At 45.8% G+C, this 13878-nt stretch overlaps 1 protein-coding gene across 4 annotated transcripts in view; it reads left to right on the top strand.

The window, feature by feature from the left end:
- Positions 1-13878, top strand: part of APOB (apolipoprotein B) — a 195229-nt gene that overhangs the window by 95172 nt on the left and 86179 nt on the right. For all 4 annotated transcript variants that reach the window (XM_056564290.1, XM_056564292.1, XM_056564291.1 and 1 more), the window contains one exon: positions 11886-12044. Coding sequence is in view for 1 of the 4 variants with exons in the window: in XM_056564292.1 (XP_056420267.1) it covers positions 12029-12044 (16 nt within the window). In the remaining 3 variants the exon portion in view is untranslated. The remainder of the gene's footprint in view (positions 1-11885; positions 12045-13878) is intronic.

Raw genomic sequence — 13878 nt, 5'->3', positions numbered from 1 at the left:
TGGGGGCTGTGGCAAAGGCGGCTTTCAGTGACTGGAAGGCTTCTTCAGCTTGGGAAGGCCAGGATTTGGGGTTAGCTCCTTTTCTTGTTAGAGCCACGATAGGAGCCACCAGAGTGGAATAATGAGGGATAAATTGCCTGTAGTAATTAGCAAAGCCCAGGAATCTTTGTATGGCTCGGAGAGCAGAGGGGCGTGGCCAATCCAGAACCGCGGAAAGCTTGGCTGGATCCATTTGAAGTCCTTGGGCTGAGATAATGTATCCCAGGAAAGGCAGGGAGGACCGTTCAAAAAGACATTTTTCAAGTTTGGCGTATAAGCGATTTCTCCTAAGGCGAGTGAGAACTTATCGCACATGGACCCGATGTTGGTCCAAATTGGGGGAAAAGATGAGGATGTCATCCAAGTATACGACCACGCAGGTATAAAGTAGGTCCCTGAAGATGTCGTTGACAAATTCCTGGAAGACGGCAGGCGCATTACAAAGTCCGAAGGGCATCACCAGATACTCAAAGTGCCCGTCCCTTGTGTTAAAGGCGGTCTTCCACTCATCTCCCTCACGGATGCGGATCAAATTATAGGCCCCTTGAAGGTCCAATTTGGTGAAGATCTTTGCCCCTCGGAGACGGTCAAATAGCTCAGAGATTAGGGGCAGGGGGTAGTGATTCTTGATGGTAATTTTATTAAGTCCTCTGTAGTCAATACAGGGACGGAGAGAACCGTCCTTCTTGGTCACGAAGAAGAAACCGTCTCCAGCAGGGGAAGAAGACTTTCTTATGAATCCCCTCTGCTGGTTCTCACGAATATAGTCGGACATGGCAAGAGTCGGAGGTGAGAGAGGATAAATTCTGCCGCAAGGTGGGATCGAGCCGGGCATCAGGTTGATCGGACAGTCATAGGGTCTGTGAGGAGGAAGGACCTCAGCTTGTTTCTTGCAAAAGACATCCGCAAAAGAATGGTATGGCTTGGGCAGATCAGGAGGCGGAGAAACTTGCGGAACCAGTTTGACAGGACCAGGCTTGAGACAATGGTCAAAACAGGAGGGACCCCAACGCAGGATCTCACCGGTGGTCCAATTCAGGACAGGACAGTGACGTTGAAGCCATGGCAGACCCAGGAGAAGTTCGGAGGAGCAGAAAGGAAGAACAAAGAACTGTTAAGTCTCTGTATGAAATATTCCAATGTCCATCTGCAGAGGCTGGAACTGCACAGTGGTAGAGAGCCTCTCACCGTTAACTGTAGAGATGAGGAACGGTTTGGGTAGACATATTACTGGAATACGGTACTTGTCAACCAAGGAGGCGTGAATGAAGTTGCCAGCTGAACCGGAATCCAAGAAGGCGGTAGCGGAGAAAGAGGACTTGGGAGAGGAGAACAACTGCACGGGTATGGTGAGACGTGGAGAGGGTGAATCCACACCTAGCAACTCCTCTCCCACGTTTACTAGGTGCGAGCGTTTCCCGAACGCGGAGGACGGAGAGGACAATCTTTAAGGAACTACTCGGTACTGGCATAGTACAGACACAGGTTCTCGTCTCTTGCGGCGGCTTCGTTCTTGCGGGGTCAGGCGTGACCGATCCACCTGCATGGCTTCCACGGCGGGAGGCCCGGTAGCGGGTAGAGGTGGACGCAGAAAAACGGGAGCCAGAAGAGGGTATCGTCTAGGACGAGCCTTTTCCTTTTCAAGGAGGAGTTCCTCTTGTCTCTCGGCGAAACGTTTGTCAATCCTAGTGGCCAGCAATATGAGGTCACTAAGGGTAGAAGGTAGGTCAGCCAGAACGTCCTTTATCTCACTGTTGAGACCCTTCTTGAAGGTGTCACAAAGGGCTTCATTGTTCCAGTTCAGTTCAAAGGCCAGGGTGCGGAACTGAATGGCATAGTCACCCACGGTAGAACCCCCTTGGGTCAAGTTAAGTAAGGCAGTCTCTGCGGAGGTAACCCGGGTGGGCTCCTCAAAAACATTCCGGAACTCTTGGCAGAAGTTCTGGACGGAAGAGGTGGCTGGATATGCGCGGTCCCATAGTGGTGTAGCCCAGGCCAGGGCCTTCCCGGACAACAAACTGAGAATAAAGGCTACCTTGGCTCGCTCAGAAGGAAACTGGTCGGACAGCAGCTCGAGGTGAAGAGAGCACTGCGACAGGAACCCACAGCACTGCTTCAGATCTCCGTCATATTTATCAGGCAGGAACAAACGGATCCTGGAACCGGTGGCAACTGCAGGCGGAGGTGTAGCGACAGGTGCAGACGGAGGAGCTGGCTGTTGCAGAGAAGGCAGGAGCTGCTGCATCATAGTAGTCAACTGGGCCAGCTGTTGACCCTGCTGGGCCACACTGGAGGTGACGTCCGCTAGGCTTGGCAGGGGAACATCAGCGGGATCCATGGCCAGATCTTTCTGTCACGAACCGGCAGGAGGGGTAGTGGATCCTCTAGACCAGAGAGGCGATGGCGCGGGTTGTACTGGAGGACCGGTTCTAAGCAGTTACTGGTCTTCACCAGAGCCCGCCGCAAAGCGGGATGGATTTGCTGCGGCGGTAACTACCAGGTCGTATCCCCCAGTAACAACTCGACCTCTCTGGCAGCTGATAAGGCGTGGTACATAGGGAGTAGGCAGGAGCATAGTCGGACGTAGCAGAGATCAGGGCAGGCAGCAAAGGTTCGAGGGCGAGTAGTAGGAAGCAACGGGTTCGGCAACAGGCTAGGCAACACAACACAGTAGGGAACGCTTTCTCAAAGGCACAAGGGCACAAAGATCCGGAAAGGCAGGAAGAGGCAGGTAACCTTAATTAGGAAGTGGCCAGAGGTCAGGGACCAGCGCACCAATCAAAGGCGCACTGGCCCTTTAAATTTACAGAAGGCGGCACGCGCGCGCCCTAGAGAGCGGGGCCGCGCGCGCCGGGAGGCAGAGACTGACGGCGCAGGGAGCGGGGAGCCAGGTAAGCCAGACAGGGATGCGGCGCATGAGCGGGGACCAGCCGCCACGGCAGCCGCGTCCCCGACACAAGGGAACCCGTGCTCCCGGTCAGTGCCGGGATCCCGAACAGGGAGGCCGGGGGAGCGGGCGCTCCACTCCGGGGGAGGGGACCGGAGCGCACGCTGTGACACTGACTTTTACCCCCTATGCGCTGCCTCATTCATATATTCCCCACTACCGCCTGACATGCTCCCGCTGCTGCCCTGCTCCAAGCACAATCAGAGTGCATAATGGGGACATATCAGCCCATTTCCCACTGCTGGGGGACCGGTGGTGGTGAACAAATGAAGCAGCGCACAGGGGGGACAAGTCAGGTACTGGTGGCGGCGGGGAATGGAGCGCTATAACACAGGAAGACAGGTCCCTCCATTCTCTGCTGCTCCTCTGTCAGATACGGAGATGAGCAGCAGGGAATGGAATGACATGTCCCTGCTGTGCGCTGTGACAGCGCTAGAAGATGACCTGGCAGCAGGCAGGGGGGGAATCATACATATACACATGGGGGGACTAAAATGAATATACTAAAGTCAGGGGGGATGTGATTATACAGTAATTAGGCACACTGTAAGTTTAAAATTTCCACCGGGATCCCTGAATGGCTCCTCTGTACTGACCATTCAGGGCACCTGGCGGGGAATTTAAAAATTAAAGTAAAAATACATTGTACATCACAGGGGAGTGGAACATTCCACCCGCTCCCCTGTTTAATAACTTCTGATCACATCGGGTCACAGAAGTGAGACCCAGTGTGATCAATCCCTCATGGAAAGAAGTCTGTTCCATGATGAGAGTAGTAGTAGTAGTCTAGGTTGCGGGAGTCTGCCGACGGCTGATACTAACGGATGAATAACTGATGCAAATGGTTGCCACTAAATGGCATCCCTTTGCATCAGTTGGCATCCGTTATTAGAATGGTCCGTTTAGGAGGCAATAACGGAGAAAATATGAACTTTAGCGATCCAAAAAAGTGATGGAGATACCTTTTTTTTATAAAATTTGATAGGGTACCATTAAAAAAAATATTAAAAAAGATATAGTAGTGATGGCAAAAATTGTATTTAACTAAATGTATATTTACTATAATGAAATTTTGATAAATTTTTAAACAGGGATGAATTTATGTGGGCAGGCAGGGCACTAACAATGTAGCCCACAATAATAAAAATGTAGTGTGTGTGTTTTTCACTTTTTTTAAACATTTTTTAGGTAGTACTACTACTCCCAGCATGAGACACACTGTTCCATGATGGGAGTAGTAGTACCTGACAGATCGCCCATGCCACTTCTGACACCCGTTGCGATCCTCCTGTATAATGTATAGATGCGGCTGGCCGCTCTTCTATGGTCCCCTGCACTGCCGTATATATACACCTATTCATATTTCCCGCAGAGAGCTGTGATTGGCCAGATGGTTCCAGCCACTCACAGCTCTCTGTGGGAAATATGAATAATAGGTATATATATACGGCATATACTCATACTACAGTGGGACCAGAGAAGAGCAGCCGGCCACCCACATCTATACATTATACAGGACGATCGCATCGGGTGTCAGAAGTGACACTCCCTGCGATCTGTCTATTAATGCAGGTACTACAGCTCCCAGCATGGAGCAGAGTGTGCTCCATGTTGGGAGCAGTAGTAACTGCAGTTGAGTACAGACCACAGCAAGTGTCACTCCTGTCACGTCCTATCTATTGCAGAGATGAGAGCGCAGGAGAATGCCGCTCACATCTATACATTATACAGGATGATCGCAGGGGTGTCGCTAAGGAAGAAATTCGTTATTTAGAATCGAGTTAACGTTCGGATTTAGTCATGAAATTCGGAACAAATTCGACTTGGTCAGATTCGATTTGCTCATCTCTAGTCCTGGAGTGGCCCAACAGGTCTCCAGATCCTAATCCCATGAAAAAAAATCTGTGGAGGGAGCTGAAGGTTCGAGTTGCCAAATGTCAGCACAAACCCTTAATGGCTTGGAGAGGATCTGCAAAGAGGAGTGGGACAAAATCCCTCCTGAGATGTGTGCAAACCTGGTGGACAACTACAAGAAACATCTGACCAATAGGATGGCTGTTACGCCGAGCGCTCCGGGTCCCCGCTCCTCCCCGGAGCGCTCACGGCGTCTCTCTCCCTGCAGCGCCCCGGTCAGTCCCGCTGACCGGGAGCGCTGCACTGACATGACCGTCGGGGATGCGATTCGCACAGCGGGACGCGCCCGCTCGCGAATCGCATCCCAAGTCACTTACCCGTCCCGGTCCCCTGCTGTCATGTGCTGGCGCGCGCGGCTCCGCTCTCTAGGGCGCGCGCGCGCCAGCTCTCTGAGACTTAAAGGGCCAGTGCACCAATGATTGGTGCCTGGCCCAATTAGCTTAATTGGCTTCCATCTGCTCCCAGGCTATATCTGCTCACTGCCCCTGCACTCCCTTGCCGGATCTTGTTGCCTTGTGCCAGTGAAAGCGTTTAGTGTTGTCCAAGCCTGTGTTACCTGAACTCCTGCTATCCATCTTGACTACGAACCTTGCCGCCTGCCCCGACCTTCTGCTACGTCTGACCTTGCCTCTGCCTAGTCCTTCTGTCCCACGCCTTCTCAGCAGTCAGCGAGGTTGAGCCGTTGCTAGTGGATACGACCTGGTTGCTACTGCCGCAGCAAGACCATCCCGCTTTGCGGCGGGCTCTGGTGAACACCAGTAGCCTCTTAGAACCGGTCCACCAGCACGGTCCACGCCAATCCCTCGCTGACACAGTGGATCCACAACCTGTGAGCCGAATCGTGACAATGGCCAACAAGGGTTTTGCCACCAAGTACTGATTCAGGTTTTGCAAAGGGATCAAATACTTATATAACTGAGTAAAATTCAAATCAATGCTTAACTTATTTGAAACTTACTGTGTTTTTCTGGATTTTTTCGCTGTGCTTTTGTCTCTCACTGTTCAAATAAACCGACCATTAAAATTATAGACTGATCATTACTCAGTCAGTGAGCAAACAAATAAAATCAGCAGGGGATCAAATACTTTTTTTCCCTTCATTGTATTTGTCTTGCCTGCAGTTCCTACTGAAACCTACTACCAGTTTTAACTTCCTATAGCAATGATGTGGTTTGCTTCTTGTAACCAGCTTTGGCTGACATTCTATTTATTTACAGACTTTGGCCAATGCTACCTTTATAAAAATAAATATATTACATGTTTGGAACACAAATAGGAATTGATAGCTAAACGCTCTCAGAGTCTATTCCCAATTTCAGTGAATGGTAGATAAAGAACACCAATAATCCCAAGGGAAAACATAGTACAAAGTCTAGCACTCCAAGGGATTGATTCAAACTTACAGCTTTATTGCCATTTACATAGAATAAAAGCCATTTTAGTATTAAAGGGGTACTCCTCCCCTAGACATCTTATGCCCTATCCACCTTATCTAGTACACAGCCGACATGTCCCACCTATAGAAAAGAATGTAGGAAGCATGAAATGACATCACAAACACAAAAGTCCAAAGCTTCTGTTCAGATCGCCACGGTGCCGGCCCAGAGATCGTAGGGGGTCCCAGTGGCCGGACCCCCGCGATCAGACATCTTATCCCCCATGCTTTGGATAGGGGGATAAGATGTCTAGTGGCAAAGTACCCCTTTAACAGCTAAGGCTATGTTTGCATCAGTATTGTGGAGCTCCGTTACATACGATGATAACAGGGCTGGGACAGAGGTTGTGACACTGGACACTAGGGATCGACCGATTATCGGTATGGCCGATATTATCGGCCGATAATCACGATTTTGGGCATTATCTGTATCGGCAATTATCTTGCCCCGCACCACCCCCACCGCACCACGACCGCCACCCCCTCGACCCGCCGCACCGCACCTCCGACCCACCGCACCGCGTCGCACCCCCCACCGTGATGCTAGGCGGTATACCGATATGGATTTTTTCCCATACCGCTATACCGGTCGGGCCCCTCCCCCACCCTCCGAGTGAATAAAAAAATTTAACTTACCCGTAATGGGGTTGGTCCAGGCCATCCTTCCTTCATGTAGTGTCCGGGGGCGTTCCGGGTGGAGGGTGGTCCGGTCCGGGCTGTCCTTCTTCTCCCACGGTCTTCTTCTCCACTCCGGGCAGGCTCCGGCCTAGTACGCTGCATAGACGGCGCTACGCCGTGACGTCAGGTGCGTCGCTGCGTACGGGCGTCACTGCGCAGCGATGTCTATGCAGCGTACTAGGCCGGAGCCTGCCCGGAGTGGAGAAGAGGCCCGCCGGAGAAGAAGGACAGCCCGGACCACCCTCCACCCGGAACGCCCCCGGACACTACAGGAACGATGGATGGATGGCCCGGAGCACCCTGGCAGGTAGGGGAGAGAAGCGGGTGGTGGCGGCGGCGGCCTATGGCCCCGCAAAAGCCACTGCAGATCATTAATTTAAAGCGCCCGCTTTAAATCAATGATCTGCAGCGGTGTCGCAGGGGGTTAAATAGCCGATAACTTATACCTGAATATCGGTATAAGTTATCGGCTATCGGCCCTAACCTGCACCGATTATCGGTATCGGTATCGGCCCTAAAAAAACGATATCGGTCGATCCCTACTGGACACAAACATAACCTGACAGGTCCCATTCTTTGTAAATGGGGTCCTAACGAAGCTCTGAACACTGAGGGGAACATGGCTTAATACAGTTCAAAGAACCATTCTTAATCATAGCAAGTTAACACTTTTACTATTAGAAATATAATTATATAGAATATTTTATATTATTAATATTTATTTTCTATATATTTTTTATTTATATTGATGACCCTACTTGATTGATAGATAGATATATTGATTTATTGTTTTAAACTTTTACCAAATAGATCTAATGGGCAAGGTGCCTTTGTTTTATTAATTCGAAAAAACAGTCTCTTGTTTGTTCAGTATGTTTAACATTAACGCAATATGATAAGGACAAGGGCAAAGGGAACCAAAATGTGTTTACTAAAGACATTGCTAAATGTACCTACAGTTGCACATGGCCTTTTAGGAATTATTGTAGAAAACTAAAGATTAAGTTCTTAAAAGCAATACTGTTGTTTGAAAAAAAATAATTTTTAAATGTCGTCAGCTCATGTTCAAAGTTTAGATCCCACCAAGTCCCAGGCCTCAGACCTGCTGAGATTGCAAGTTATAAGCTGGTAAGGGATATTTGTAAAAACAAGACCAGTAGATGGAGAGTTGATTCCAAAATTTGCCTATACACCACCCATAGGTGGTTCAAAAGAGGCCCTATATGGTGGTTCAAAAGAGGCCCTCAACACCATCCAACATCTTTAGGATGAAGTAGAATGGAGATTGTGAGCCAGGCCCTCTCATCCAACATTGTGTCAGTGTCTGACCTCACAAATGCTATTCTGGATGAATGGACAACCTCCAAAGTCTTGCAGAAAGTCTTCTCAAAAAGATTGGAACCTGTGATAACTGCAATTCATATATAAAATAATAATAATAAAAAATAAAATATATTCTCCAGAATCAATTCAAAGTGGTTTTATTCTCCCATGTACAAACACAACGTTTCACCGGCCTCACACCGGCTTTTTCAAGCATACAATAGATTGTGGGTGCCCTACATTTATATGGTGCAATACATTAGTAATCAACAAAGTTTCAATTAAAAAATTTGTGGTAAATCCTCTTAAAAATCATAAATATAGTGTATAAAAAATACAAAATCACAAAGTGCATGGTAGTGTAAATAAATATTCTCATAACAAAGTGCCAGTACTAAACGTAATGTCAGTACTTCCCAGACATAATACAGTTAGTTCATCCATGTGTGTTAAATATAATGATTATAAAAACAATTAAAAGACAATGAAGTATGGCACCACATTCCTATCACCATTACGGCACATGTAGTTTACTTCCTGGTATAGTGTAATGTATCCCCGGCCAATCGAGGGTTTACATGGACATGCCATTCGCACATGCACAATAGACATCACAGCGCTCGCGGTGGGCATGTTACTCAAAGGAAAGGGAACCTCCTGCCTTTTCAAGAAGACGTGTAACAGCCATCTGGTATGAACAGGGGCAATACCAATGAAGTCAATATGCATTATTTTCACAAATAGAGAATAGCAATATATTATATTAGTGTATTATAATGATAATATGCATTTTAATATCCAGATCTCAAAGGATGTTGTGATTATTGCAGGGTTATAATTAACATCAATATGACATACAGGGTGGGCCATTTATATGGATATACCTTAATAAAATGGGATTGATTGGTGATATTAATTTCCTGTTTGTGGCACATTAGTATTTGTCAGGGGGGAAACTTTTCAAGATTGGTGGTGACCATGGTGGCCATTTTGAAGTCGGCCATTTTGAATCCAACTTTTGTTTTTTCAATAGGAAGAGGGTCATGGGACATATCCAACTTATTGGGAATTTCACAAGAAAAACAATGATGTGCTTGGTTTTAACATAACTTTATTCTTTCATGAGTTATTTACAAGTTTCTGACCACTTATAAAATGTGTTCAATGTGCTGTCCATTGTGCTGGATTGTCAATGCAACCCTCTTCTCCCACTCTTCATACACTGATAGCAACACCGCAGGAGAAATGCTAGCACAGGCTTCCAGTATCCATAGTTTCAGGTGCTTCACATCTCGTATCTTCACAGCATAAACAATTGCCTTCAGATGACCGCAAAGATAAAAGTCTAAGGGGGTCAGATCGGGAGACCTTGGGGGCCATTCAATTGGCCCATGATGACCAATCCACTTTCCAGGAAACTTTTCATCTAGGAATGCTCGGACCTGACACCTATAATGTGGTAGTGCACCATCTTGCTGGAAAAACTCAGGGAATGTGCCAGCTGCAGTACATAAAGAGGGAAACACATCATCGTGTAGCAATTTCGCATATCCAGTGGCCTTGAGGTTTCCATTGATGAAGAATGGCCCCCCTTAGACTTTTATCTTTGGGGTCATCTGAAGGTAATTGTCTATGCCGTGAAGGTACGAGGTGTGCAGCACCTGAAACTACGGATACTGGAAGCCTGTGCTAGCATTTCTCCTGCGGTGTTGCTATCAGTGTGTGAAGAGTGGGAGAAGAGGGTTGCATTGACATTCCAACACAATGGGCAGCACATTGAACACATTTTATAAGTGGTCAGAAACTTGTAAATAACTCATGAAAGAATAAAGTTATGTTAAAACCAAGCACATCATTGTTTTTCTTGTGAAATTCACAATAAGTTTGATGTGTCACATGACCCTCTTCCTATTGAAAAAACAAAAGTTGGATTCAAAATGTGCGACTTCAAAATGGCCGCCATGGTCACCACCCATCTTAAAAAGTTTCCCCCTCACATATACTAATGTGCCACAAACAGGAAGTTAATATCACCAACCATTCCCATTTTATTAAGGTGTATCCATATAATTGGCCCACCCTGTAGATAGCTGTGTGGTGGTGGCATCCTTTTCCAAATGCTTCATCTATAAAGAATGAAAATATAGAGATACTTAGACACCTAAATCAACCAAATGTATCAACTGCTGAGTCATTAATAAAATCCTCATATAATACATCCGAGAACCTTAAAAATTAATGTTCTTAATTTACAAATACCAGGGCTAATAGCAAAATCTACATTAAGCCCCATTGGCCGTAAGGATTTTAGTTTGTGGATCCAGCATAACTCATGTTTTTATTTTTATTTTTACCCGGTCACCCCATCTTTTTGGCATGGGGACATGGTCAATGAGCATGCATTTTAATTCTTTTTCCGCATGTCCTGCCTCCGAAAAATGCTTGAAAACCAGGAGGTCCAAGCGTTTCTTCCGGATGATGTACCGTTGTTGGTTTAAACGGGTTTTGAATTCGAGGGTCCTTTCCCCCACATATATGAGCCATGCATGTCAGCACATATATTACAAATGACGATGCACAGGTTAAATAAAATTTTATTTTGTATTGGGGTGCTGGAAAACAGGCCCTTTATCCATGTAAGAACAATTTACGCAATTCCTACAGGGGTATGAACCCCTGTTTGGTACTGTTAAATGCTGTTGGGCACCACCCATTTTTCTGAGGGATACGTCGGTCTTGACCAGCCTATCCCTCAAATTGGGTGGGCCTCCTGTAAGACATCAAAAGGTTATTTTTTCAAGTTCAGAAATATTTGAGAAAGACTCTTTCAATACAGGCCAGTGTTTGTTCAATATACCTGCTATAGCATCTGAACTGTGACTATAGGTGGAAGCAAACGCTATTCTAGAACTAGTATCTCTCTGTCTAAATTGCAGAAGATTTTCTCTACTTGTCATCAAGGCTTGTGTTTTACTTTGCATGACTAAATTCTTTGGATACCCCTTTCACTTGAAGTTGGTAGTTATTTTGTCCAAGGCTAGTCCTATTCTATCCTCCATACTGATTATTTATCAAGCTCGCAACATTTGACTCGCAGGAAGTGACTTAATAATAGACCTAGGGTGGTGACTGTCATATCTTAAACATGAGTTGCTGTCAGTTGGTTTGACAAACAAGTTAGTTTAAATTTTGTTTCCTTTAATGACAACCAGAGTGTCTGTAAATTGTATGGAAGATTGTGAAGCTGTTAAAGTAAATTGTATGTGTGTATTGTTCCGGTTCAAAAACTCAACAAAATCCTGCATTTGTTGATGGGTACCTGTCCATATGAGGAAGACTTCATCTATGTATCTCCACCACTCCAGCACTTGGCTGAAGTGGTGGGACACATAGACGAATGTCTCCTCCAGGTCCGCCATGAGCATGTTAAATGTATGTGGGCACCCCATGGCAGTACAAGCTGTCTGTAAATAAAATGCATCATTAAAAAGAAAGTATTTTTTAGTCAAAATCAAATGTACTAATGTAAGAATGATGTTTTTTCCTCAGAAAAATCCTGACAAATGGCCTTGCGTACTGCTTCAATCCCCATATCATTGGTCTCCCCGGGGGGTTCATCAGATTCTTGAGAATCTTTGGTAAAAAGTACATGATCGGAATAATGGGGTGAACCACCATCAGGAAATCATACAATGTCTTATCAATCAAGTTAGTATCCAATGCCTGTTTCAGTATATCATTCATTTTGTTGGCAATTTTATGGTTTGATCCCCTCTTAACTCAACATATGTAGATAAATCTGATAATTGTCTTTTTATGACCATAACCTTACCCCCTTTGTCGACCAGTTTTATTATAAGGTTGTGGTCATGGATCAGTTCGTTAATCACTAGTAGTGGAGCTCATATTAAATTAGCATGTTTCTCATTAGTACCATGCCATCATAATTTTTCAATGTCCTTTTCCACCAACATACAGAAAGTCTCAAATGCGCAAGAATTAATCTAGGGATTAAAGCAGCTGCTGACCTTCAGGTCATACTCAGAGGGGCCCTCAGTGTTGGTAACTGTATCTTTCTTGACAGGGTTAGAGTCGAACCAAATGTTTTATTTTAGTGTATGAATAAATGATTGGCAGTCTAGTTCAAGTTGGAATTGATTGACTATATAATTGGATGGACAAAAGTGTAAGCCTTTAGACAAAAGTTCAATTTGTGATTTATATTTCTATTGAGATATTTACCATTTCTTTTTCTTCAATGGCATCATCCTGGGTGTTCGCTGACTTCTGGTCTTTTAGGTGCCTCTGGTGTCTCCGGCATCTGCGCCGGGTGCCTGTGAAGGGGTCAGAATAGAATCATTAGCACCCACTGTTGTCTTTTTGTAATAGGTGAAGTTGGCTTCTGTTCCCTAGGTTTCTTGACTCTCCTATTGTTGGTAGACAAGTGACCCCAGGAATAGAATCGGTTGTTACAATAGTCTTGTGTGTCACAAAACCATTTATGACGTTTTAGGTTTTCTTGTTCCCCCTTCAATCTTCGTAGAAATGCATTTTGTTTAGCCACAAAGTCACTAGTCTCCTCTTCAGTCATCAAATTCTTAAGGGACATTTCAAGTGTTCTGACCTTATGTTTAGTGGCTGTTTAGCAAAATCAAGTCTAGTGAATAGGGATAAGCGAATTGAATCTGACAAATCCGAATTCGTTACGAATTTCAGGGAAAATTTGATTTGCAACGAATGCGAATATTGGTGCGATTCGATCGCACAAATCGCTTCATTAAACTCCATTTAGTGCAGTCCAGCCTCCAGGGCAAGGAAAGGTGGGAACAAGGGTAGGCAGGATGACCCTGAATGACATGCATCATGCAGCCTATCAGCAGCCAGTCACCCCTGTGATGTCACAGCCCTATATAAGCGGCAGCAATATTGCAGCCAATCACTTCAGCCTTTCATTGCAGAGAGATAGATAGGGACAGACAGTGGTGTGTGTTTGCTAGAAAAGCTTTTTTCCAGCAGCAATTCACCTCCTAGTCACATCAGCGTTATGTTGCACAGGGGGACAGAGAGCAGTCTGTGTTGCACAGAAAAGCATTCTTACTGCTGCGATTCACCTGCCAGTTACTACAGTGTTAACTTACAGAGAGGAACAGAGAGCAGTGTGTTGCACAGAACAGCAGTGATTCAGCTCAAGCACAAATCCTGCCTAGAAGCACTGATAGGGAAGGGAGTAAGATTGAGAGAGAAAGTGCAATTTTGGGTGTAGTATTCAGTGACTGTGTGCAACAGTACTGGCGTGTACTGCTGGTGTTGTACACAAATACTTTTTTAAGCATACTGGAACGCATTGTCCTCCCCTCATAAGTGCATACCACATACGTACATCTAAGTGGTGTACAATTTTGTTCCAGTTAAAGTCTCAAGGGCCTAGATACTTTGAAATGCCAGGCAAAATTACTCACCGGATGGTGTTGTACACAAATACTTTTTTAAGTGTACTCTAGCGTGTTGTCCTCACCTCATAAGTGCATACCACATACGTACA

This window comes from Hyla sarda, chromosome 3, assembly GCF_029499605.1.
Source record: "Hyla sarda isolate aHylSar1 chromosome 3, aHylSar1.hap1, whole genome shotgun sequence".
NCBI classification, from domain to species: Eukaryota; Metazoa; Chordata; class Amphibia; order Anura; family Hylidae; genus Hyla; species Hyla sarda.
This window is presented reverse-complemented; position numbering and strand designations above follow the sequence as displayed.